The 23260-nt window shown below is 45.3% G+C and overlaps 1 protein-coding gene across 1 annotated transcript in view; it reads right to left on the bottom strand.

The window, feature by feature from the left end:
• Positions 1–23260, bottom strand: part of LOC141087894 (ankyrin repeat and KH domain-containing protein 1-like) — a 292502-nt gene that overhangs the window by 11200 nt on the left and 258042 nt on the right. Inside the window, exons 27-32 of the mRNA XM_073573744.1 lie at positions 20438–20581; positions 20212–20361; positions 17363–18813; positions 9785–9946; positions 9219–9461; positions 7600–7772 (exon numbers count right to left, since the gene is read on the bottom strand). Coding sequence (XP_073429845.1) covers positions 7600–7772; positions 9219–9461; positions 9785–9946; positions 17363–18813; positions 20212–20361; positions 20438–20581 — 2323 coding nt within the window. The remainder of the gene's footprint in view (positions 1–7599; positions 7773–9218; positions 9462–9784; positions 9947–17362; positions 18814–20211; positions 20362–20437; positions 20582–23260) is intronic.

Here is a 23260-nt window from a genome sequence, read left to right as displayed (position 1 = left end):
GAGTAGGACTGTGGGACTGAAGTATAGATGACAGAACAGAAACACTGGAGGCAGGACTGTAGTAGGACGGCAGGACTGGAGCAGGATGGAACAGGAACACTGGAGGCAGGACTGAAGTAGGACGGCAGAACTGGAGTAGGATGGAACAGGAACACTGGAGGCAGGACTGGAGTAGGACGGCAGGACTGGAGTAGGATGGAACAGGAACACTGGAGGCAAAACTGGAGTAGGACGGCAGGACTGGAGCAGGATGGAACAGGAACACTGGAGGGCAGGACTGGAGTAGGATGGCAGGAACACCGGAGACAGGACTGCGGAAGAGAGCAAGGAACCCGGGTAGCAGGACTGAGAGGCTGCTGCGGAGAGCAGGCAAGAACGGAACTGCAGGAGCCGAGAGCACACGATGCAGCGACGCCAGTGTGCTAGGAAACACACCAATCAGGCACCTCCCCCAGGGGGAAGTGGCCTGATATGCTCCTGTCTCGTCTGCCATTGGTCAGGGAGGTGCTTCCGGGTCAGGGCATAGCTGGAGCACAAGAAGCAGGAGGGAGGCGCGGCCTATGGCGCTGTCACGTGGGGCTTAGGTCAACTAAGGCTGAAATACCCGGGGCCCCTGTGGTGTCCCTTTAACTAGGGGAAACCCTGTCTGACCCTCAACCCAGGGTTTTTGCTGATGGTGCAAATGCCTGAGCCTCCAACCTTTCCTTATTTCCTGTTCAGCCCTAAGCTTAACCCTCCACCCAGTGAGGAAACAAACCACCAAAGCCCCACACAGTAATGACAGACAGGGAGAACTTAAACTGCACAGCGCCGCATACACACAGGACTATACAGTAATGTGAACAGGGCACAACAAAACACAAATATGGGAAGGCGAAAAGGTAACAACGGATCATACGCCACCAGATACGAATCTCTCTCTCTCTCCAACACCTCCACTCCAGACCGGAACCAATTGGTATGAAACACAAGCTATAATCGGCGACGCCCATAGGCCAGCACGACTATTTAAAGACCGTGGGCGTGACCAACATCCAACCTGATCTCCAGCTAGATTAACCCCAGATAGCCTGAGAAAATCAAGCCGGCACCATTGAGGCTATAGTGGACGGAGGTGGAACTACCTCTGCCTGCCGGACGCTGTGGTGTGAATAGCGTCCGACATGACAGGCGCATGCGCATTGCATGCAGGGACGCCAGCGGGAGGCTGTGGCGTGGGAGCGATAGCCAGGTGAGTACGCAGGAACGGCGTAACAGTATCCCCTCCCTAAGCCGCCCTCCCCGGACATTAGCAAGAAATCTCTTGAGGATACGGGGAGCATTGATATTCTCCCGAGGCTCCCAGGATCTCTCCTCAGGACCAAAGCCCTTCCAGTCAACAAGGAAAAATGTCCTACCTCTAACCTTCTTCATGGCGATAATGTCCTCCACTTCAAAGACATCATCGGCACCCACCGGCTAAGGACCGGAATCAGGCAAGGAATGGAAGCGATTCAGCACCACAGGTTTCAGGAGAGAGACATGGAAGGTGTTCGGCCCCGGAGCGAAGCAGGCAACCTCAATTTGTAGGCGACTTCATTGATATGTCCAAGAATTTCAAACGGACCGATGTAGCTTGGCCCCAACTTGTAAGAGGGCAGTTTCAACCGGATGAATTTGGATGAGAGCCAGACCTTGTCCCCAACACGATAGGGTGGAGGATCCAATCTCTTGTCGGCAAAATTCTTCATCCGATCAGCGGACTTCTTGAGTGACGTGTTGGTCTCTGCCCAGATCTTGGAAAACTCTGAGGACAAAGCGTTGGCCGCGGGTACCTCGGAGGCAGGAGTTATTGGAAGAGGAACACCAGGATGTCTGCAGAACACAATGAAAAACGGAGACTTGGCCGAGGACTCACCAGCATGGTTGTTGTAAGCGAACTCTGCCCAGGGAAGTAAGTCAACCCAATCGTTCTGGTGGGCGTTGGAGAAATGACGTAGGTGTGCGCTCCACCTGCCCGTTGGACTGTGGATGGTAGGCTGAGGAGAAGTCAAGGGAAATGTTCATGAGCTTACAAAGCGATCGCCAGAACTTGGAGGTAAACTGAACCCCTCGGTCCGACACAATGCGTTGAGGTAGTCCATGGAGTCTGAAGATTTGGTGGACGAAGACTTTGGCCAGCTCCGGAGCCGAGGCAAGACCGGGCAGAGGGACGAAGTGGGCCATCTTGGAAAAACGATCCACCACCACCAAGATGACTGTGCAGCCAGAAGAACAGGGCAGGTCGGTGATGAAATCCATGGCAATGTTTTCCCAAGGGACAGCAGGAACGGGCAACGGCAGCAACAAGCCGGACGGAGGTCTTCGTGGCGCTTTGTTTTTTGCACAGGATGGACAAGAGGCCACAAAATCGAGTACATCTTGGCGAAGCGTGGGCCACCAATATTGACGCGAGATAAGATCCAGGGTCTTCTTGATCCCGGCATGGCCAGCCAGTTTGGAGGAGTGCCCTCATAGGAGGACTTTTCACTTGAGGTTCTCAGGCACAAGCGTTTTGCCAGGAGGAGGAGCAAGCCAGTTCACTGGGGCCACTGTGATGATCCTAGTGGGGTCAATGATATGCGAGGGTTCCTCCGTGGTTTTGTGTGGCTGAAAGACCCTGGACAGAGCGTCGGCTTTGGTATTTTTGTTGCCAGGACGGAAACAGAGCTTGAAGTCAAATAGGGCGAAAAACAAGGACCATCAGGCCTGACGAGGGTTAAGTCTCTGGGCAGACTGGAGATAGGCCAGATTCTTGTGAACCGAGAAGATGACAAAGGGATGGACAGCTCCTTCCAGGTGGTGACGCCACTCCTCCAAGGCCAACTTGATGGCCAGGAGTTCCCGGTCGCCGATCGAGTAGTTACACTCGGATGGAGAAAAGGCCTTCGAGAAAAAGCCACAAGGGTGCAGACGACCGTAGGCGGATCTCTGGGACAATACTGCCCCGGCACCTGTCGAGGAAGCATCCACCTCAAGTACAAAAGGTTGGTTGCTCTCGGGGTAATGCAGAACCGGAGTGTGGAGAAGGCCCGTTTTAGGGTCAGAAAGGACTCTTCAGCCTCCGGAGGTCAATCCTTGGGAATAGCCCCTTTACGGGTGAGAGCAGAAATAGGTCTTGTGATGGCGGAAAAGTGAGAGATGAATTGCCGGTAATAATCGGCGAATCCGAGAAATCGTTTAATCGCCTTTACTCCAACGGGGCAAAGCCATTTGAGAATGGCAGACAGCTTCTCGGGATCCATCCTTAGTCCAGCGTCGGAGATAATGTATCCCAGAAACGGCAGGGAGGTCTGTTCGAAGGGACATTTCTCAATCTTAGCATACAGGCGATTCTCCCGAAGACACTAACACCAAGCGGACAATCTTTCTGTGGGACGAGATATCTGGCGAGAAGACGAGGATGTCGTCCAAGTATACGACCACACAGGAGTACAAGAGGTCCCGGAAGATCACGTTGACGAACTCTTGAAACACCGCAGGAGCATTGCAGAGGCAAAAGGGCATGACCAGGTACTCGTATTGGCCGTCTCGAGTGTTGAACGCTGTCTTCCACTCGTCTCCAGCCCGGATGCGGACCAGATTATAGGCTCCTCTGAGGTCCAGCTTGAGAAGACCCGGGCTCCTCTAAGACGATCAAACAGCTCCGAAATGAGTGGAAGAGGGTACCTGTTCTTAATGGTAATTTCATTCAGACCCCTATAGTCAATGCACAGCCGTAGAGTTACGTCCTTTTTGACAAAGAAAAACCCGGCTCCCGCGGGTGATGAGGATTTCCGTATAAAACCCTTGGCGAGGTTCTCTCGAATGTATTCGGACATAGCTGTGGTCTCAGCGGGAGACAGGGGGTAGATTCTGCCCCTTGGGGGAGTTGAACCAGGAACAAGTTCAATTGGGCAGTCAAAAGGCCGGTGTGGAGGAAGGACCTTCGCTTCCTTATCAAAGACATCGGCGTAGGAACTGTAGGCTGGAGGAAGACCCAGGAAGGTCTGGGAGCGGCTGAGGAGCAGCCACCAGGTGGACAGGAATCAGACAGCGAGCTTGGCACGGGTGCCCCCAGGAGAGTATCTCCCCAAAAGACCAATCAAGTACAGGCTGATGAGTCCTTAACCATGGGAGACCGAGTAGAATGGCGTGAGAGAGCTTAGGCAAAACGTAAAAGGCTATCTTCTCTCGATGTAAGGCACCAACTTGCAACTCCACTTCCTCAGTGACCAAGGTGACATCACCTGTAGCAGTTTGCCATCCACCACGGCAATCTGGAGAGGTTTAGATAGGGCAACCACGGGAATTTGGTATTTGTCCACCTCTTCTGGCCGAATGAAGTTACCTGCCGAGCCCGAATCCACGTAGGCCATCTCGGACCCACGTCTCTCCCCTGAAACCAGAAGCACAGAAATAGTAAGAGGTTGAGAGGAATAATCATCGCCTAGGGAGGCCTCTCTTACCTGACCTAAGCGGAGGAGTTTCCCTGTCTCTTAGGACAGGTGCGGATATAGTGCGATGAAGCTCCGCAATAGAGGCACAGACCTTGTGCCCGCCTCTCTTGCTGATGTATCTGTCAAGTCGAGACGGTCAATCTGCATGGGTTTGACTGACCGAGGACTGGCAGAACGGATGAAAAAGGGGGCTGGCCTGGTGGATCTCCTCTCTCTCGCTGACTCCCGAGCGCGCTCCTGGAAGCGTAGGTCAATGCGGGTAGCCAGCGAAATAAGGTCCTCTAAGGAGTTCGGGGTCTCTGGACCTGCGAGTTCATCTTTTATTCTGCCTGAAAGACCACGCCAGAACGCCGTGTTATTCCAGCCGAGCTCAGAGGAGATAGTGTGAAAGTGAATAGCGTACTGACCGTCCGTGAGAGAACCGTGATGTAGATTAAAGAGTGATTCAGTGAGGACAGCTAACCGACCCGGCTCATCGAAGACCCTGCGAAAAGTATCCAAGAAAACCGGAAGACTCGAGACAACGGGATCGTCACGTTCCCAGAGGGGATTCAACCAGGACAGGGCCTCTCCCTCCAGATGGGAGATACTGAAGGCTACTTTGGCCCGGTCAGAGGGATATTGCTGCGGCAACCATTCAAAGTGGAGACTACACCGATTTAAGAACCCCCTGCAGAGCTTAGGATTCCCAGTGAAGCGAGGCGGTTTGGTGAGGCGGGGCGTCGGGAGAGCTGTAGGAGCGGGGGGAGGAGTCAGAGCTGCGGCAGAACGTATGGCCGACAGGCGGCTATCAAAGGAGGCCATGTGAGACTAAATATGGGCTTGGGTATCTTGTTGCTGGACCAGCTCCTGTTGAAGACTGGTCAGTAACGTGGCAGTTCCAGGATCGGTCACCTGTAGGGCCGACAAACGGATGTCCATGGACTTCATGACGGACAAAATGCATCCCTGATTCTCCCGCAGGAAGAGTAACTCTTTCTGGGTGGCAGCTGTGGTACCGGCGGGATCCATGGCCTGATTGTACTGTTAGCGTGGTTAGTCTGGAGCCGGAAACTCCATGAGTGGACCCTCTGGACCGTGGCACCGAGGGGCCCCGGGCGAGCTGCCAGGTGGAACCGACCCCTATACAGGGACCGTTAGGAGCAGGCCCAGGGGTTCGAGTACCACGGTAGCCGGTACCGAGAGGGGCGGCTCAGGATGGACCGGAATAGGACTGTGGGACTGAAGTATAGATGACAGAACAGAAACACTGGAGGCAGGACTGGAGTAGGACGGCAGGACTGGAGTAGGATGGAACAGGAACACTGGAGGCAAAACTGGAGTAGGACGGCAGGACTGGAGCAGGATGGAACAGGAACACTGGAGGCAGGACTGGAGTAGGATGGCAGGAACACCGGAGACAAGACTGCAGAAGAGAGCAAGGAACCCGGGTAGCAGGACTGAGAGGCTGCTGCGGCGAGCAGGCAAGAACGGAACTGCAGGAGCCGAGAGCACACGATACAGCGAGGCCAGTGTGCTAGATAACACAATCAGGCACCTCCCCCAGGGGGAAGCGGCCTGATATGCTCCTGTCTGGTCTGCCATTGGTCAGGGAGGTGCTTCCGGGTCAGGGCGGGAGGCGCGGCCTATGGCGCATGCGCATTGCATGCAGGGACGCCGCCGGCCGCGCACCTGCCAACTCGACCTCCGTGGATGTCGGGCGGCTGCGGCGTGGGAGCGATGGCCGGGTGAGTACGCAGGAACGGCGTAACATATCTGCTTAATTGAGAATGACATAACGAAGGAATTGCCCACACCTGTCCATGAAATAGCCTTGGAGTCAATTGTCCAATTACTTTTGGTCCCTTTAAAAACAGGGTGGCACATGTTAAGGAGCTGAAACTCCTAAACCCTTCATCCAATTTTAATGTGGATACCCTCAAATGAAAGCTGAAAGTCTGAACTTCAACTGCATCTGAATTGTTTTGTATAAAATTCATTGTGGTAATGTCTAGAACCAAAATTAGAAAAAGGTTGTCTCTGTCCAAATATATATGGATCTAACTGTACCTTTTTAAAAAGGTACCCGATTAAAGCAAAAGAGAAATGGGAAGTAGAGTTGGGAAGGCTAGAGGAGGATAAATGGGAAGAAATCATGGAGTCTATACCCCAATTGTCACTAAGTGAGCCGGGTACACTTTCGCAGATATATGTGCTCCATAGAGTAGATAGGACTCCAGATAGGCTGTATAGAGCCGGATTGAGACAGACCTCTGAGTGTCCTAGGTGTGAGGCTAAAGGGGCTGGGTGTGTGTTCTGGGATATGTGGAGCAGATTCGGGTGCACAATTGTTAGAAGCTGGCAATAGCCAGATTATTGTATATTGCGTGGAAACTAATCACTAGATATTGAATAAATGAAGAACCGCCGATGTTGCGGGAATTTTATAGATAGTCTGATCTTATTGTAAACAGAGAAGAGTATTTATGATAAAAGAAAAGGGGGAAAAACTTTTGAAACATTGTGGAAACCTTGGGTGGAGAGGGGCTAATCCCAAAAGAATGCTATATTAATGTATATTAATGTTCATTGGCTGTTCATATATATAATAAGGGGGAGGGGGAGGGTGGTATTTTGGAAATATGTGAACTTGTTAATTTTGACAAAACTGTTTGTCTGTTGATTTGAATTTTGTTAATAAAAATTTATCTGATTCAAATAAGAAAAATTTGGCCCAGTCACAAAGAGGTTAAAATAAAGCTGCTTGGACTTTAACCTTTGACAAGTGCTGGATATCTCATCATATGGCTCATGACCTATTAAAAAACTTACGATCTACAATAAAGGACTCCGATTACGAGGTAACATCTTACCTCTTCCACATTCTACTGCCGTTTTTTGTCCCTTCCTTATTTAACTGCTTGTACCTATATATGAAAAGCTTCGGCAATGGTTACCACATTCTACCCTCTACATTCAGTGGTAGTAGGGAAGAGTCTGTCTGATTTGAATATAATAAAGCTTATTATTGATATAAATCTTAGGCACTAATATTTGCCTCATTATTATTGATTTTTTTTGTATTTCTTACTATCTACATGGGTGAAAGATCTTTGTTTTCATTCCATTGTGGTCCACGGGAAGACTTCTAAAATGAACTTACTTTGGAAAAGTCAACAGTGCTTGATGTTGGTCGATGGAACCCAGTGGAAGGATGTAACACTCCGTATTCATCCCTTTCCATATATTGGTGCATTGAAAACACAGAGTTTTCTGGCTGAGGTTGATGGAATACTTGGGCATTCATGACTGGCTGAGACCACCCAGAAAACACTTCTAAAGTTAAAAAAAAAAAAAAAAATTATTTCAGCAATCCTACATTAAAGATTTTAAATGGTATAACACAAAATGTTCCTAAAAGTTGGAAACCAGACTATAACTCCTAAAAAAAAAATATAAAAAAAATCATTGGTTTCCGTACATCAAGTTGATTGCATTAAAATAGCCAACTCTTCAGCAGCAAGGTAACGAACAACAAAGTACGTTATTAGGTTTCCTATATCAAACCTTCAGTGCCACACCAGTTCTGCTGGTGGCTCTTCCGATCTCTGAATGAACGCTAGAGCCATCTTTTAATGCAGAAGGATTCTGAAAAGTCAGTTCATGACAAAGTGTTCACTAAGATTCCCTGCGTCATGCATTCCAGTAGAACCTGCACCAGGTATGACAACAGCACAAACTCATTAAAGGGAATGTCACCTATTTTTAGCTTTATCAGCTGCCGGCACCGCCATCAGGGGCTTATCTACAGCATTCTGCAATGCTGTAGATAGGCCCCCGATGTAACCTGAAAGAAGGAAAAAAAAAAAAAAGTTAGATTATACTTACTGGGGGCACAGTCGGGTGCGGTGGGTGTCGCGGTCCGGTCCGGCGCCTCCCATCTTCTAGCGATGACATCCTCCCTTACTTCTGCCGTGGCTCCTGCGCAGGTGTACTTTACTCTGCGATCAACAGGGCAGAGAAAGTACTGCAGTGCACAAGCGCCGGGAAAGGTCAAAGAGCTCCGGCGCCTGCGCACTGCAGTACTTTACTCTGCCCTCAACAAGGCAGATAAAGTACGCCTGCGCCAGAAGTAAAAAGGAGGATGGCATCGATAGAAGATGGGAGGCGTCGGACCGGACTGTGACAACCATCGGACCGGACACCCTGGTGAGTATAATCTAACTTGCTTTTTTTATCTTTCAGGTTACATCGGGGGCTTAGCTACAGCATTGCAGAATGCTGTAGATAAGCCCCTGATGGCGGTGGCCGCATCTCATATCGGAAAAATGAGGTTACTGATTCCCTGTAAGACCGGTTTGCACACCAGTCTAAATGAAGGGCTGGAGTAAGAAGTACCTGAGATTGGAGTCAATTTCTACCACAAATTTATGCCACATTAGTAAACTATGAATTTGTTGGTCACGCTCAACCACATACCCCTTTGCTAACCACCACCCAAGAGTTGCTAAACCAGTTGTAGACACCAAAAATCACAAAAAAATGTTCCCAACTATGTTCTCCATGAGAATTCTTCTGCAATAGGTGCTATAAATATGGCACTTGACCACTGTAGCAGACATATTCTGGCCATCTGGAAAGCCTGAGAGAACCACTGAATCATCTCAGCCCATCAATAAAGAAAACAAGGGGAAAGCAAAGTAATTTTTTTTGCTTTTAATATTTGTTGGTGATTTTTGAAAAATTAGCTTAAACATTTTTTGTAACTGTCGAAATTCATACCTGGCTCACTGTTGACTCCAAATGACCATATACCATTTTGTCCAACAGAAGTCGAGTAGGTGTTCCCAACAGCACAAGAGCCACTCTGCCGAATTCGTGCTAACCTCTCTGTTCCAATAGGAGGTGGTATTTTGCGATCATTTGTAAAGTTTATTGGCTGTATTGGGCCTGACAACTGAGGATCAGTTGACGATGGCAGTGGAGATGTAGAACCAGACAAAGCTGATGGACCAAGAGAGTGACCTGAAATATAGACAATGCTTAAATGTAGCTAGATGAGAGGTCTACTAACAGAACGAATAATTACATCTTACAATGGAACTTCTCAGATTCATGCTACCCAAACTACGAGCAGCATGAAATCAGAGCCTGGATGTGCAATTGTACCAGGTAGATTTAAAAACCCAGTGCTTTACTAAAACATTTCAAGCTGCACAGCCAGGCTCAGATTCATGCTGCCCTTTATTTTTTCTAGTTTGGCAGCATGAATGTAATGACAGGTTCCCTTTAAATAAGTTATAATTTAAGTAAATAAAAATATTGAAGTTAAAGTAATCAATACATACATGGATTTGAAGAACTAGTCCAAGGATGTGGAGAAAAGTGTTGTCTACCAAAATTAGGGGTATGTCCTTGCAAAAACGTTTGACTTGCATAGAGATTGGTTTCCAAGCTGTTCATTGATGGTGCCGAAATGGGCAATGAAGAGTTGTCAGAATCAAAGGATGCTGTAAAGAGAATAAACAGCTTACAACACCACATTCAATGAAAAAATGTGAAGTTCAAATACCTATGTATTCATTTGAACAGGAGGTGGATATACAGTACCAAGCTGCGGCCACTATCAAAAGACGGAGCAGCTATGCAATTGGGCATTACTGGCTGCTGCCACAAGAACAGCTGATCGGTGGGGGTGCCAGATCAGACACTGATAACCTATCCTAAGGATAGGTTATCAATGATAAAGGAGCGCACAACCTCTTTAAACCTTTTACAACCTCGGACGTATGGATACGTCATGGCGACTGTGTGCATAGAGGCTCGCCAGGTGTGAGCAGACACCCTGGAACTCAGTGACAGAGGTGGTGCCTACACACCCATGAAGTCAAAATAATCACTACACCTCTAGATCTTTGCCAAAGGGGTATAACCTCCAAAATGGGGCCACTTGAGGGGGGGAATTCTGCTCTTCTAGCACTTAGGGGCTCGGTATATGGAGTCTGCATAATATTCTAGAAAAATCTGAGCTCCAGGAGGCAAACAGCGCTCCAGCCCTACTGTATAACAGTACTGCTTATCCATATGGTAAGACTCAAGAAGGACGGAGCGCTATTTGCCAATTGCACTCTATCCCTCCAAAGTCTCGCCGTGTGGCTTAAGCGGTACTGTACAGCCACATTTGGGGAATTTCTACATTCAGCAGAAATTGTGGGACAAGTGTAATATCTGGAGTCAAAACAAAATTTTGGTGGAAAATATAATTTTTCCTATATCAGCAGTGCTGTGGTTTAAGTACCCTTAACTGCCGCCGTTAAAAGGCATATTGGCGGTTGAGGGGTTAAACGTAACGAGCCGATCACCGGCAGACCAGGGGAGAATGATGAGAGCTGTGCTCAGCACCCGGCGCCAGGGAATAGCGCTTACTGCAACGCTTCTTCCCTGGCGCCCGTCCGTGTGGTACTGATGCGGCACACGCATGCCACACGCGTGCCGCAAGTATTACACACACGGACACAGACATCTCCGGAACCAGAAATATCAGGACGTGTGAAAGAAGCGTTATAGCGGGTTTTTATGTTTGGCAGCTGTCACACGCTAAAAGGCGCTTTTTATTGCAAAAAATAGTTTTTGTATCACCACATTTGGAGAGCTATCATTTTTTTCCCATATTTTGGCCCACAGTCATGTGAGGTTTTGTTTTTCTGCGGGACGAGTTGATGTTTTTATCGGTATAATATTCGGGCACATGACATTTTTTTATTGCTTTCTATTTCGATTTTTGGGAGACAGAATGAGCAAAAACCAGCAATTCATGAATGTGTTTTTCTTGGGGTGGGGTTTACACTGTTCCGCGTGTGGTAAAATGGATAAGGCAGGTTTATTCTTTGGGTCAGTACGATTACAGCGATAGCTCATTTATATCATATTTTATGTTTTGGCGTTTTTATACAATAAAAACTATTATATAAAAAATTATTTTTGCATCGCTTTATTCTGAGAGCTATAACTTTTTTTTATTTTTTTGCTGATGACGCTGTATTGCGGCTCGTTTTTTTGCGGGACAAGATGATGTTTTCAGCGGTACTATGTTTATTTATATCCGTCTTCTTGATCGCGTGTTATTCCACTTTTTGTTCGGCGGTATGATAAAGCATTGTTTTTTTTGCCTTTTTTATGGTGTTAACTAATGGGACAGTTTTATAGGTCGGGTCATTACCGACGCAAGCGATACTACATGTGTACTTTTAGTCAAATATTTATTTATTGATAGAATATTGATTTTATTTTTTTATTTAATTCTAACTTTTACACTTTGTCCCACTATGGGACACTCATTCTGTGCAGGCTGATCGTCTCTATAGCATGCAGATCTGCATTCTATAGAAGCTGTCAGCGCTGCATGTATTTCACACTGACCTGAGAAACTTCCTGATCATCACTGCGCATGACAGGAAGTCTCTCAGCTATGGAGACCCGGATGTAGTCATAGCCCCTGTGCCCTGATTGATCGCAGTGTTCCGGGGGTTAAAGTGCCGGGAGCGGTCACAGAATGCTCCTGGCACTTAGTGCAGGGTGTCAGCTGTGAGAATCAGCTGACACATGGCCACGATCCCCATGTGAGCGCGGCCGATTGCTAATGACGTACGATCCCATCCATGGGCAGCAAGTCCCAAGGTACATGGACGGGATAGTACGTCCACTGTCAGAAATGGGTTAAAAGCCCATTAAGCTCTGTGTACACAAAAAAAAACAAACACATCTACTGAAAGGAGATGAGTCATAGTAAGAAGAATGCTTTTCATGACACAAAACACTCTAAACAGCAACTTCAACAAGAACAAATATTGTATTATATTGTTAACTATATATTTACTACATTAACCCCCTTACCCCGAGGGTGGTTTGTACGTTCATGACCGGGCCAATTGTTACAATCCTGAACACTGTCTCTTTATGAGGTAATAACTCTGGAACGCTGCAACGGATCCCGGTGATTCAGAGAATGTTCTCTTGTGACATATTGTACTTCGATAGTGGTAACATTCCTTTGATATGACTTGTGATTATTTGTGAAAAAAAAAAATTAAAATTTGGCGAAAATTTCACAATTTTCCAACTTTGAACTTTCATGCCCTTAAATCACAGATGTCACACAAAATACTTAACAAGCAGGGCTGTGGAGTCGGAGCTCATTTTGGTGGAGTCAGAGTTGGAGTCGGTATAAAATGGACCAACTCCTAAAATATATAATACATTGGGGACAGTAGTTCAATGCAGAATGTGCTGAATATTTTTTCATAGGAATTTGGGAAAGTTATGAAATGTCCTATAAATGACTGTTCTATTCCGGATCTAAGGCTACATTCACACAGCGTTTTTGCTGCGTTTTTTGTGGATACGTTTTTCAGCTGCAAAAGCAGATCAGATTTTTAAAAAACCGCATCACCTGAGCTCATAGATAATGTTTTCAATAGCAAAAGCAGATTAGAAATCTGCTCCATCCATTTATCCATATCTGTCTATCCATACATTATCTGTTCCAAAAAGAATGAAAGCCGGGTAGCACACAGACTAACACTTCCTGCCAGACAAAGGAGGAGGAAAGAGCGTCTCAAACATCATTAACAAGATATTTTGTAAGTGACAAAGTTACTGTAACAATGACAGCAGATGTGTCTAAAAGACAGCTCCTCCAGCTTGTTGTGAAGGACGGTGTACCATTATCACTATTTGCACGACCAGCTTTTACAGCTCTTAATGGAGAAATGGCCCCCAAACTTGGTGTTTCTCTGGAAAGAGAAAAAGACTCTCAAAAGACGCTTCATGTTTCTTACAATGGATGCCTGCACACGTCACAGAGTGAACTATTTTGCCATCAATGTTCGATATGTTTGTGACAACAAAAATTGTTACCAACACCCTGGCAGTAACAGATACTAAAGCTGATCACAGCAGCCAGTTTCTCCAGACCTTAGTGGAAAAAGTTCTTCAAGATTACGAACTCAAAAAAGAACAGGTTCTTTCTATTGTAACGGACAATGCTTCAAACATAAGTACAATTACACTGATGAATGAGAATAATGAACAACAGCTAGAAGAACATTTAGGATTCAGTATGTTTGAGATGGAAGGCCACAGTGCTGTTCATGTAACTGAGGAACAAACAGATATTACAACAGAAGAACAGCAAAATTATACTGCAGAAATAGATGATCTTGTTGAAGCTGCTTCAAAACACTTTCCTATTCATCACATGCATTGTGTTGTGCACACGCTGCAGCTGGCAATAAGAGATAGTCTGCAAGAGGGACATGCTGGAAATCTGACTGGAAAAGTGAGGAAATTGGTTATTGCCGCCAGAACCCCTAAAATTGATTCCATCTTGAAGAGATGTGCTGGAAAAGGGCAATTGTTGATCAAGCCACTCGGTGGGGCAGCACTTATTTAATGATTGAGCGATTGCTTGAACTAAAACCGTTTCTTATAGATATGGCGAACCCTCAGGTAACCCTAAATGAAGGTCAATGGACATAGGTGGCTGAATTGAAGGAATTGCTTAATCAGCCATTTACCGTGACTAAAAAATTACAAGCTGAGGATTTAACTCCTGGCATTTTCATGAGGGAGCACAAGAACTTGCTATTTTGCTGTTTAATCGCAGATGACAGTTCTACTTCAATGAAATGGAGAGAGACACAGCTATTGGAAAATAAAATTTTTCTGGCAGCTGTTTATGTGGACCCAAGTCATCGTATGTTGCTTGATGATCAACAGCTTACTAAAGGAAAAGAATCTCTGACTGAGGTAGCAGTTAGGATGAGTGGCCTACAGGAGGACTGCCAGGCGCAAGAGGACTCGGGTCCTGACAGTGCTACTGCTGCCATATCTTCAGCCTCATCAGATGAGATGAGGAGTTTGACAAGTATTTGAATGACATGGAGCAGGCAAAGCGTTGCTGCAAGGAAAAAGATTTCACTCCGTCTTCTATAGCAAGCAGATTGACCATATTTCAGCAAAATGTTTCACTTGCTCTCAAAGAAATAGAAAAATTCAACTGTTCATCAAAACTGACTGTGCATAAGGCAATTCCTTTATACCTGGAAATTGTTACAGATGTTGCCCATAATATTATTTAGTATGTTTTTGTTGAAAACTGTTTTTTAGCCACTTATAGTTTATTACATAGTGATATATATACATACACATATACATATATATATATATATATATATATATATATATATATATATATATTCGATATTACATAGTGTATTACACATTTACAATTTATAACGGTTTGAGTTCTAAAGTTGCATTCCAATAAATATTTTGTTCTGTCTAAATATCTTGATTATTGTATCATAAAAATGATTTAATGTCTGATGTTCACATTGTACTACAATAAATTTTTCACTTAAATATAAGCAATATATGTGGGAGTCGGAGTTGGAGTCGGTGTAAGGAAAATTGAGGAGTCGGAGTCGCAGGTTTGGCTTACCGACTCCACAGCCCTGGTGCCAATACCCTACGTGTAATCGGGAAATATTATTCTGGCACAGTGCAAAGCTCAGAAGGCAAGGAGCACCAGGTTTGCAGGTGCCATTATCCACTGGGAGAGCCCATGAAGTGCCAGAACAGCAGAACTCTCCATAAATGACCACATTTTACAAACTACACCTCTCAATGAATTCAACTAGGATTGCAGTGATCATATTGACACCACATGTATGTAACAGAATTTTACACCATTGGGCATTGAAGACAAAATAACTACAATTTCACCACCAAAATTTTGTTTTATCCCCAGATTTTACATTTTCACACAAGTGGGTAAAAACGGCTCCAAAATTTGTCCTACAATTTCTACTGAATGTGGCAATTCCACATATGTGGCGGTACAGTACTACTTCGCCATACAGAGAGACTCGGGAGGAACAGAGCGCTTATTTGCCTCCTGGAGCACAGATTTTCCTAGAAGAATTTGCGGACTCCTTACACAGAGCCACTAATTGCTAGAAGAGCAGAATCCCCCCTCAAGTGACCCCAGTTGGAAAGCTATACCCCTTGAGGAAATTATCTACAGGTGTAGTGACTATTTTGACTCCATGGGGTTTTCTCCAGAAACAAGCAGCATTGAATGTTGCCGAGTGAAAATTGCAAACTGCCGTTGTAGTGACCAATGCGCTGTAGTGGACAGTACGTTGCAGTCACCAGTACTTTATGCCCAGCACGCGCTACTGGAGGCATGCACCTGTAAGTAAGGCGGGCTCTCATCGCTTTAGAAATGCCAAACATGTGGATGCTATATGTGGCTTAGGTACACTGTGGGGCTCAGAAAAAAAGGGGGCATTTGTATTTGGGAGCGCAGAATTTGCCGAATTTCTTTTGGATGGCGAGGAGCCATTTAGGTTTTCCAGAGCCTTTGTGCTACCAGTAATGTGGAAGCCCTCTATATTTCCGTTAACAGATGACAGACTTGAGTGAGGAATTGCTTTTTTTGTGGATTGAGTTGAAGTTTTTATTGGGAACATTTTACATAATGTTTGGTATCACATTTATTCGACGCTCTACGCTGAGCACTTACTTTGGGGTTTCCATCTAAATCTCAGAGTGACGTGATTCAGCTGAAACACGAGGGATCCTTTCACTATAATGAGGCAGCAGAGATACTCTGGACTCAGTCTTGGCCTCTGTTCAGCAGTGTCCTTTTCAGAAGTGTACAAAACTATGGCCGGTGGCACTTTATGCAATCCTAAAAAGACAGACACCGCCGAATCACAGGTCAGACAGCGTCTACAGTGCCTCCATCAGCATCATTATAGGGAATCTTCCGCCAGAGGTTTCGGCCACGTATTTTAGAGATTTACAAGGAAACCACGGTGTAAGTGCTCTGCACAGGATAAATGTGCGCCGAGCCTTATTGTAATCTTTGGAAGGAAGAATGAAAAAAATAGTTTCTGCATCACCAAATATTGAGAGCTATAAATTTTCCATATTGTCGCACAGAGTCGTGTGAGGTGTTTTTGGTGGGACGAGTTGATGTTCCTATTGGTACCATTTGTGGGCACATGACATTTTTTGATCCTTTTTTTTTTTTTTGGGGGGGGGGGGGGGGTGGTAAAATTGATAAGTTGATAAGGCAGTTTTATTCTTCAGGTCAGTACAATTACAGCGATATCCCAGTTACATTTTTATTTTTCCACAAATGGAGCTGTATGGCGGCTTGGTTTTGGGGGACAAGATGGCGTTTTCAGCGGTACCATGTTTGTTTAGTTATAACCGTCTTTTTGTTCGATAGTATAATAAAAAGAATGCTTTAATTTTTTTTTTTTTCTAGTGGGACAGTTTTATAGGTGATAAATGTGTACTTTATATTTTTTTTCATTCAAATATTTATTTTGAGATACATTATCTTTTGTCTTTTTATTATTTTTGATTTTTTAAAATTTTTACATTTTTTTTTTTTTTAAACTTTTTCCTCACTATGGGACTATCACTTTTTGCAGGCTGATCGCTTCTACAGCATGGAGATGCGGCATGCTGTAAAAACTGTCAGCTCTGCACTGGCAGACAAACTTGCTCTTCATACACTGGGCATGATCAGCAATTTTCCTAGGTCTGGTGACCCTGATGTCATCATGACGACATCTGGTTACCATGGCAACGATCACGCCGTGGGGTCTCCGATCCAAAGGCAGAGGGGCTGTCAGCTCTATGCCGGCACCCGGAATGCTGCAATCATGTTTAACTGCAGCATTTTGGGGGTTAAATTCCCGTGAGCGGTCTGGAGTTTGGGAACCACTGATTTAAACTATAATTTTCTGATAAAAATAATCTTATTACAAATCTGTGGAATACAGATAAGGTTGCTGTCAAAGCTGATGAGTGACAAATGTGCGTTCTCGGTAGATATAAAATCTTACCCACTGATCCAGACGAGCGTCTTTGTGGAGATCTGAAACCAGGTGGATTATTCACAATTAAAGAATGAAAATTTTCAAGCACGGTGTTATCTGGACCAGTAGTTTGGTCAGTTAGGAACTGGTTAGTCGTTTCTCCAGAAGAATGACATCCTCCCCAACCTTGACCGCTTGATACCTGGTTAACGTGACTGGAAAACTGATTGTTAAGTGCAGGACCGAATGGTGGTGGCAACTGTGGGCTTGCCAAATTCAAATGTACTTGGGAATTGTTAATAGACGGTGCTGAAAGGGTCGACTTGATATTTGTTTGCGGGAGTGAATCTTGGATATTACTGGTCTGAGAATCTGTAACAAATAGAGCATGTTCATCCTGGTGAATGAGTTTTGAGGGGATCATCGAGTTTAATGGACTCCTATATTGCATCCTAAGCAATGGATATGGCTTATTAGAAAATTGTGGAACTCTACAATTGTCATCAAGTTCTGCAGAAGCTTCATTCATATAAACCGCAACCTTTGGTTCATTCCTATCTGACATGGTACACAAAAAGCTCTCCTCCTTTACTCCTTTGTGTGCAGATGAGGGACAAAATGGTATTTGGTCATTTGTAAACGAGCAATTATCGGGCCAATTCACCCCAGATGAGGAGCGGATTTCTGCTGACTGATCCAATGGTCGCACGGTTCTTTGGACTGTAGAAACACCTTTTGTAGAAGAGTTGTTTTCTGCTTGCCCCTCAAAGACTGCACTAGTATTTATCACATTATTTGTGGTTGTATTTGACATGGAAGAAACTGGAGTATATTTGTTTGTTGTGTTAGAGGATATGGGCACACCATTGCTGGTTTTCGGGTTGCAAGAGAATAGCTGCTTCCTGATGGACGAAGGGCTGTCTCTTATGCTTGAATGTTGAGAAATATCAGTTAACTTTGAGGTAGAAATTGAACTTCCAAATAGAGAGTCATCAGTCTGTGCAGATTTATCAGTTTCTTGCAATGTGTGTTTTGGAGAAATAATTTTGCTACTTGATCTCACAGGAAATGGTCCCCATGTACAGGGAGATGGTCTAAAAGAGCCTCCAAGCTGGGTAAATGGTAAGTGAGGGTGTCTGATTGGCTGCACGGGTTGGGCTGTCAGGAGCGCAAATTGTGGATGGCTAGAAGACATAGGAAGAGGTCCATGCAAAGGGAGGTGCAAATTTTCCTGGATGTTTTTGGTCTGTTTTGGAGACTGATAGGTGGTCAGAACTCTAGCCATCGAAGATGTTGCGGTGTTAGACACAAAAGAAGGACTTTTGTTGGTAGACACATTGCCAGCCCCAGATGAAGAACTTAGTGTCTTGGGAGTACGAATCAGTCCCTTTGGTATTAAGTCTTCAAGTTCTTTTGCAGGATCTTGAATCAAGGCATTAATCAGTTGTACAACGTATCTTGTCGATTCTGTACCACCTCTGATGTTAAAAAAAAAAAAAGGAGATTAACACACGATATCCATATAAACCACTCACTGTACATCCCAGTCTCTTATAAAAGTGGCTCTGAACATGTTTCAAGTCTCTAGCGCTGGTGACTGCAGAAAATGCACAGATGCCACAAAGGATATCAAAGCATTAATGAAACCACATGAGATATTTTCTGCTTCAGGCATAAATCTAAATAACTGACACAGTCACTAGGTTAGGATTAGATAGGCATTACGCTGTCTATTTAGAAGAGAGATCAGTATTCGCATATAACTGCATTTTAGAAATTTTTGATTATTTTTTCATACAACAAGAACTTTTGCTCAATCCAGAATCCGACACTACATGCCTTAACAGTCTGACCTCTCAAAGGCACAAGAAGAAAGCTATAGCACAAAATTAAGTGTGACTTGCTGATGGACGGAGGTGATGGCTGCTTACAGCCACTAACTATCCTAGAGGTAAAAAATAAGTCTAGCTGAATAGAAATATTCATTTATGACATGAATAAAACCAAACACAGACATTGCTAAGGCTCAAGCACAGACAGGCTATTTAGTGGCACCTCTCTACAGTAGTGGCCAATTTTTAACACTGACATTTTTTTTGCAAAATTTACTGCTTTAGTGTTTTAAGATCTTGTAGTTATAGGTTTCTCTGGTTATTGAAGTACCATTATAGGAATTTCACAAATTTTATGCTTTAACTGACAAATACATCAAGTTTATGTAACGTCTCAGTATTTACAGGGTTGACTCTTGTTTTTCAAGATCTCTCCACTTTACCCTGGCACCTGGATATCAGCTTCTGGGTCAAATCCTGACTGACAGCCTATTCTTATCTAATCAGTGCTTGGAGTTTATCACAATTTCTGTGTTTTTGTCTATCCACCTGTTTTTGAGGGTTACATTTTCAATGGGATTAAGATCTTAGAAGTTTCCTGGTCATAAAACCAAAATTTCAACGTTTTGTTCACTGAGCCATTTAGTTATTACTTTCGCATTATGTCATGCTCCATCTTGCTGGAAAAAACATTGTTCATCAGCAAATTGATCCTGAATGGTTGAGAGAAGTTGCTATTAGAGGATTTATACCTGCCAATCTTTATTCATGGCAGTGGTCTTACGTAAAAATTGAGAAGGAGCCCTCTTTGTTGTATGAAAAGCCACCCCACACATGAATGGTTTCAGAATAATTCCGGGTGCGTTTTAGGTTGAAGTTTTGAGGGTTCTGGAGCCAATAAAATTTTTCACATATACTTAGAGAGTCTCGCGTGACAGTTTCAGTCTGGAATGGGTGTTTCAATACTAACATGGTAACTTCAAGGACCACTGTACACTTATGAAGTAATACATACAATACATAGTAACACCCCACCATAAATACCTTATAGTAATCATTCTCTCTCCATTTTTATCTTTTTGTTTATCAACATCAATATGGGCACCAGTGACATCTTGAATTGCAGTTATATTACATCCACCTCTCCCCATTATACGAGATACTACAGAAGCAGGAACCGATAGCTTCTTTGATCTGTAAAGAGAAGAGAATGTCTATTAAAAAGGACTAAAAACACATTTATTTTTAATAAATATGACAAATCACTGACCTCCTGACAACTTCTTTCCAACCTTCTTCTCTTCGCTGTCCTCTTTTAGGGCTACATGTGTTCAGCTTCAGATTCGGTAATGTAAGTGGAGGGGCCTTGTAGTTGGAGGATGAGGGCGGCCTATTGCTTGAATCATTTTCACTTCTATATGTATCCAAGTTATAAAAATTAGGAGCGGTTCAGTGTAAATCATTACCACATTAGACCTAACAATGTACACTGATCAAAGAAAGGGAACACTAAAATCCCAGATCATAGATATCTCTGAATGAAATAATCCAGTTGCAAATTTTTATTCATTGCATAGTGGAATGTGTTCAGAACAATAAAACATAATTATCAATGTAAATCAAAATGAATATCCCATGGAGGTCTGGATTTGGAATGATACTCAAAATCAAAGTGAAAAGTCAAATTACAGGCTGATCTAACTTCAGTGGCAATGCCTCATGACAAGGACAAGATGCTCAGTATTGTGTGTGGCCTCCAAGTGCCTGTATGACCTCCCTACTGTACAACGCCTGGGCATGCTCTGTTAGGTGTCGGGTTCCTGTCGCTGCACAGCAGGAATCCCAAGCCTTGCATTCGGCAGTCTCCCATTCCTCTTCGGCCGCAGAGGAGGCTGCTCAGCAGACTCGTCGATCCAGGCGCTCTGCTCAGACCAGCTCTGTAGGTTTGGTTGCTGCTGCCACCTCTGGTCCAGTTATAGCAACGCATGCTGGTCAGCAGCGAGCTACTCCAGGGACTAAGTCCTCCTTTCGGTCCACTGAGCATGCCCGAGCATGCCCGTGGGACGATCTCTCATTGGAGATGGAAGGTCACAAGCTCAGGTCCTTCTCCAGCTCGGATTGGACCATCAGGAAGGTCCCGGAAGGACGCGGTTATAAAAGGTTCACATGGCCGCTCGGCCATGCGCTAATATAGAGAAAGATTTAGACCATGTGGAGTGAGAGTTGTATGCACGTATGAATGTCTCTGGTGAATAACTCATTGGAAACCCCTACCCTTGGTACGCATATGTTGTGTAGCCTAGCCTGTTAGCGCCCAGGCTGAGGAGCAAGTAGAAGGCAGAGTCAGAGACTGGCATCAAAAGTGGGGGCTTGGTCTGTACGCCACGGTTCTCTTGGTGGACACTTCACGGTCACCAGCGTCACTTAGTGGCGTCCGCAGTTGCGACGCCGCACGCTTAGTAGGTCTAGAGGGACTCTGACCCTGTGTCCTTGGGGCTGAGTCCTGTGACCTGATACTGACCGTTTACCTTGCCGAATTCTGTGAGCTTTAACAGGCTCCGACATTTATGTTCAGCGGTAGTGCGGCTCTGTGATGCAACAGAGTCCGCCCCTGTACACACCGGGTGACGTTAACCCGCGTGCGCCCTTCTATTATACCGCCATATAGCGTCCGCCATTACTAGCAGCAGTTTACCACCCCTGCACGGTGGACCCCGGGCTGCGAACGCACCTTATTACCATCTTTATTATTTGGTGCGTTCCGCCAGCCCTAACATTCTCCTGATGAGGCGGCGGATGGTCTCCTGAGGGATCTCCTCCCAGACCTGGACTAAAGCATCCACCAACTCCTGGACAGTCTGTGGTGCAATGTGATGTTGGTGGATGGAGTGAGACATGATGTCCCAGATGTGCTCAGATTCAGGTCTGGGGAACGGGTGGGCCAGTCCATAGCTTCAATGCCTTCATCTTGCAGGAACTGCTGACACACGAGGTTTGGCACTGTCCTGCATTAGGAGGAATCCAGGGCCAACCGCACCAGCATATAGTCCCACAAGGGGTCTGAGGATCTCATCTCGGTACCTAATGGCAGTCAGGCTACCTCTAGCGAGCACATGGAGGGGCTGTAAGGCCCTCCGAAGAAATGCCACCCCACACCCTTACTGACCCACTGCCAAACCGGTCATGCTGAAGGATGTTGCAGGCAGCAGATTGCTCTCCACGGCATCTCCAGACTCTGTCCGGTCTGTCACATGTGCTCTGTGTGAACCTGCTTTCATCTGAACACATGGCGCCAGAGGTGAATTTGCCAATCCTGGTGTTGTGGCAAAAGCCAAGCATCCTGCACGGTGTTGGGCTGTGAGAACAACCCCCATCTGTGGACGTCGGGACCTCAGACCATCCTCATGGAGTCGATTTCTAACAGTTTGTGCAGACATGCAGATTTGTGGCCTGCTGGAGGTCATTTTGCAGGACTCTGGCAGTGCTCCTCCTGTTCCTCCTTGCAAAAAGGCTGAGGTAGTGGTCCTGCTGCTGGGTTATTGCCCTCCTACGGTCTCCTCCACATCTCCTGGTGTACTGGCCTGTCTCCTGGTAGCACCTCCATCCTCTGGACACTACGCTGACACAGCAAACCTTCTTGCCACAGCTCGCAATGATGTGCCATCCTGGATGAGCTGCACTACCTGAGCCACTTGTGTGGGTTGTAGAGTCCGTCTCATGCTAACACGAGTGTGAAAGCACAACCAACATTCAAAAGTGACCAAATCATCATCCAGAAAGCATTGGTACTGAGATGTGGTCTGTGGTCCCCACCTGCAGAACCACTCCTTTATTGAGGGTGTCTTGATAATTGTCAATAATTTCCATCTATTGTCTATTCCATTTGCACAACAGCATGTGAAATTGATTGTCAATCAGTGTTGCTTCCTACTGGACAGTTTGAGTTCACAGAAGTGTGATTTACTTGGAGTTATATTCTGTTGTTTAAGAGTTCCCTTTATTTTTTGAGCAGTGTATATTACTAATTGGTTCCTGATTGTATAGTGCAATACAGATTTAGAACAGTCACCAATCATCTCTAAATAACTATAAA

This window comes from Dendrobates tinctorius, unplaced genomic scaffold (genome assembly GCF_039654945.1).
Source record: "Dendrobates tinctorius isolate UK_male_01 unplaced genomic scaffold, ASM3965494v1 ptg000036l, whole genome shotgun sequence".
Taxonomy (NCBI): Eukaryota; Metazoa; Chordata; class Amphibia; order Anura; family Dendrobatidae; genus Dendrobates; species Dendrobates tinctorius.
Note: the sequence above shows the minus strand (reverse complement) of the source record. Positions and strands in the feature narration are given on the sequence as shown.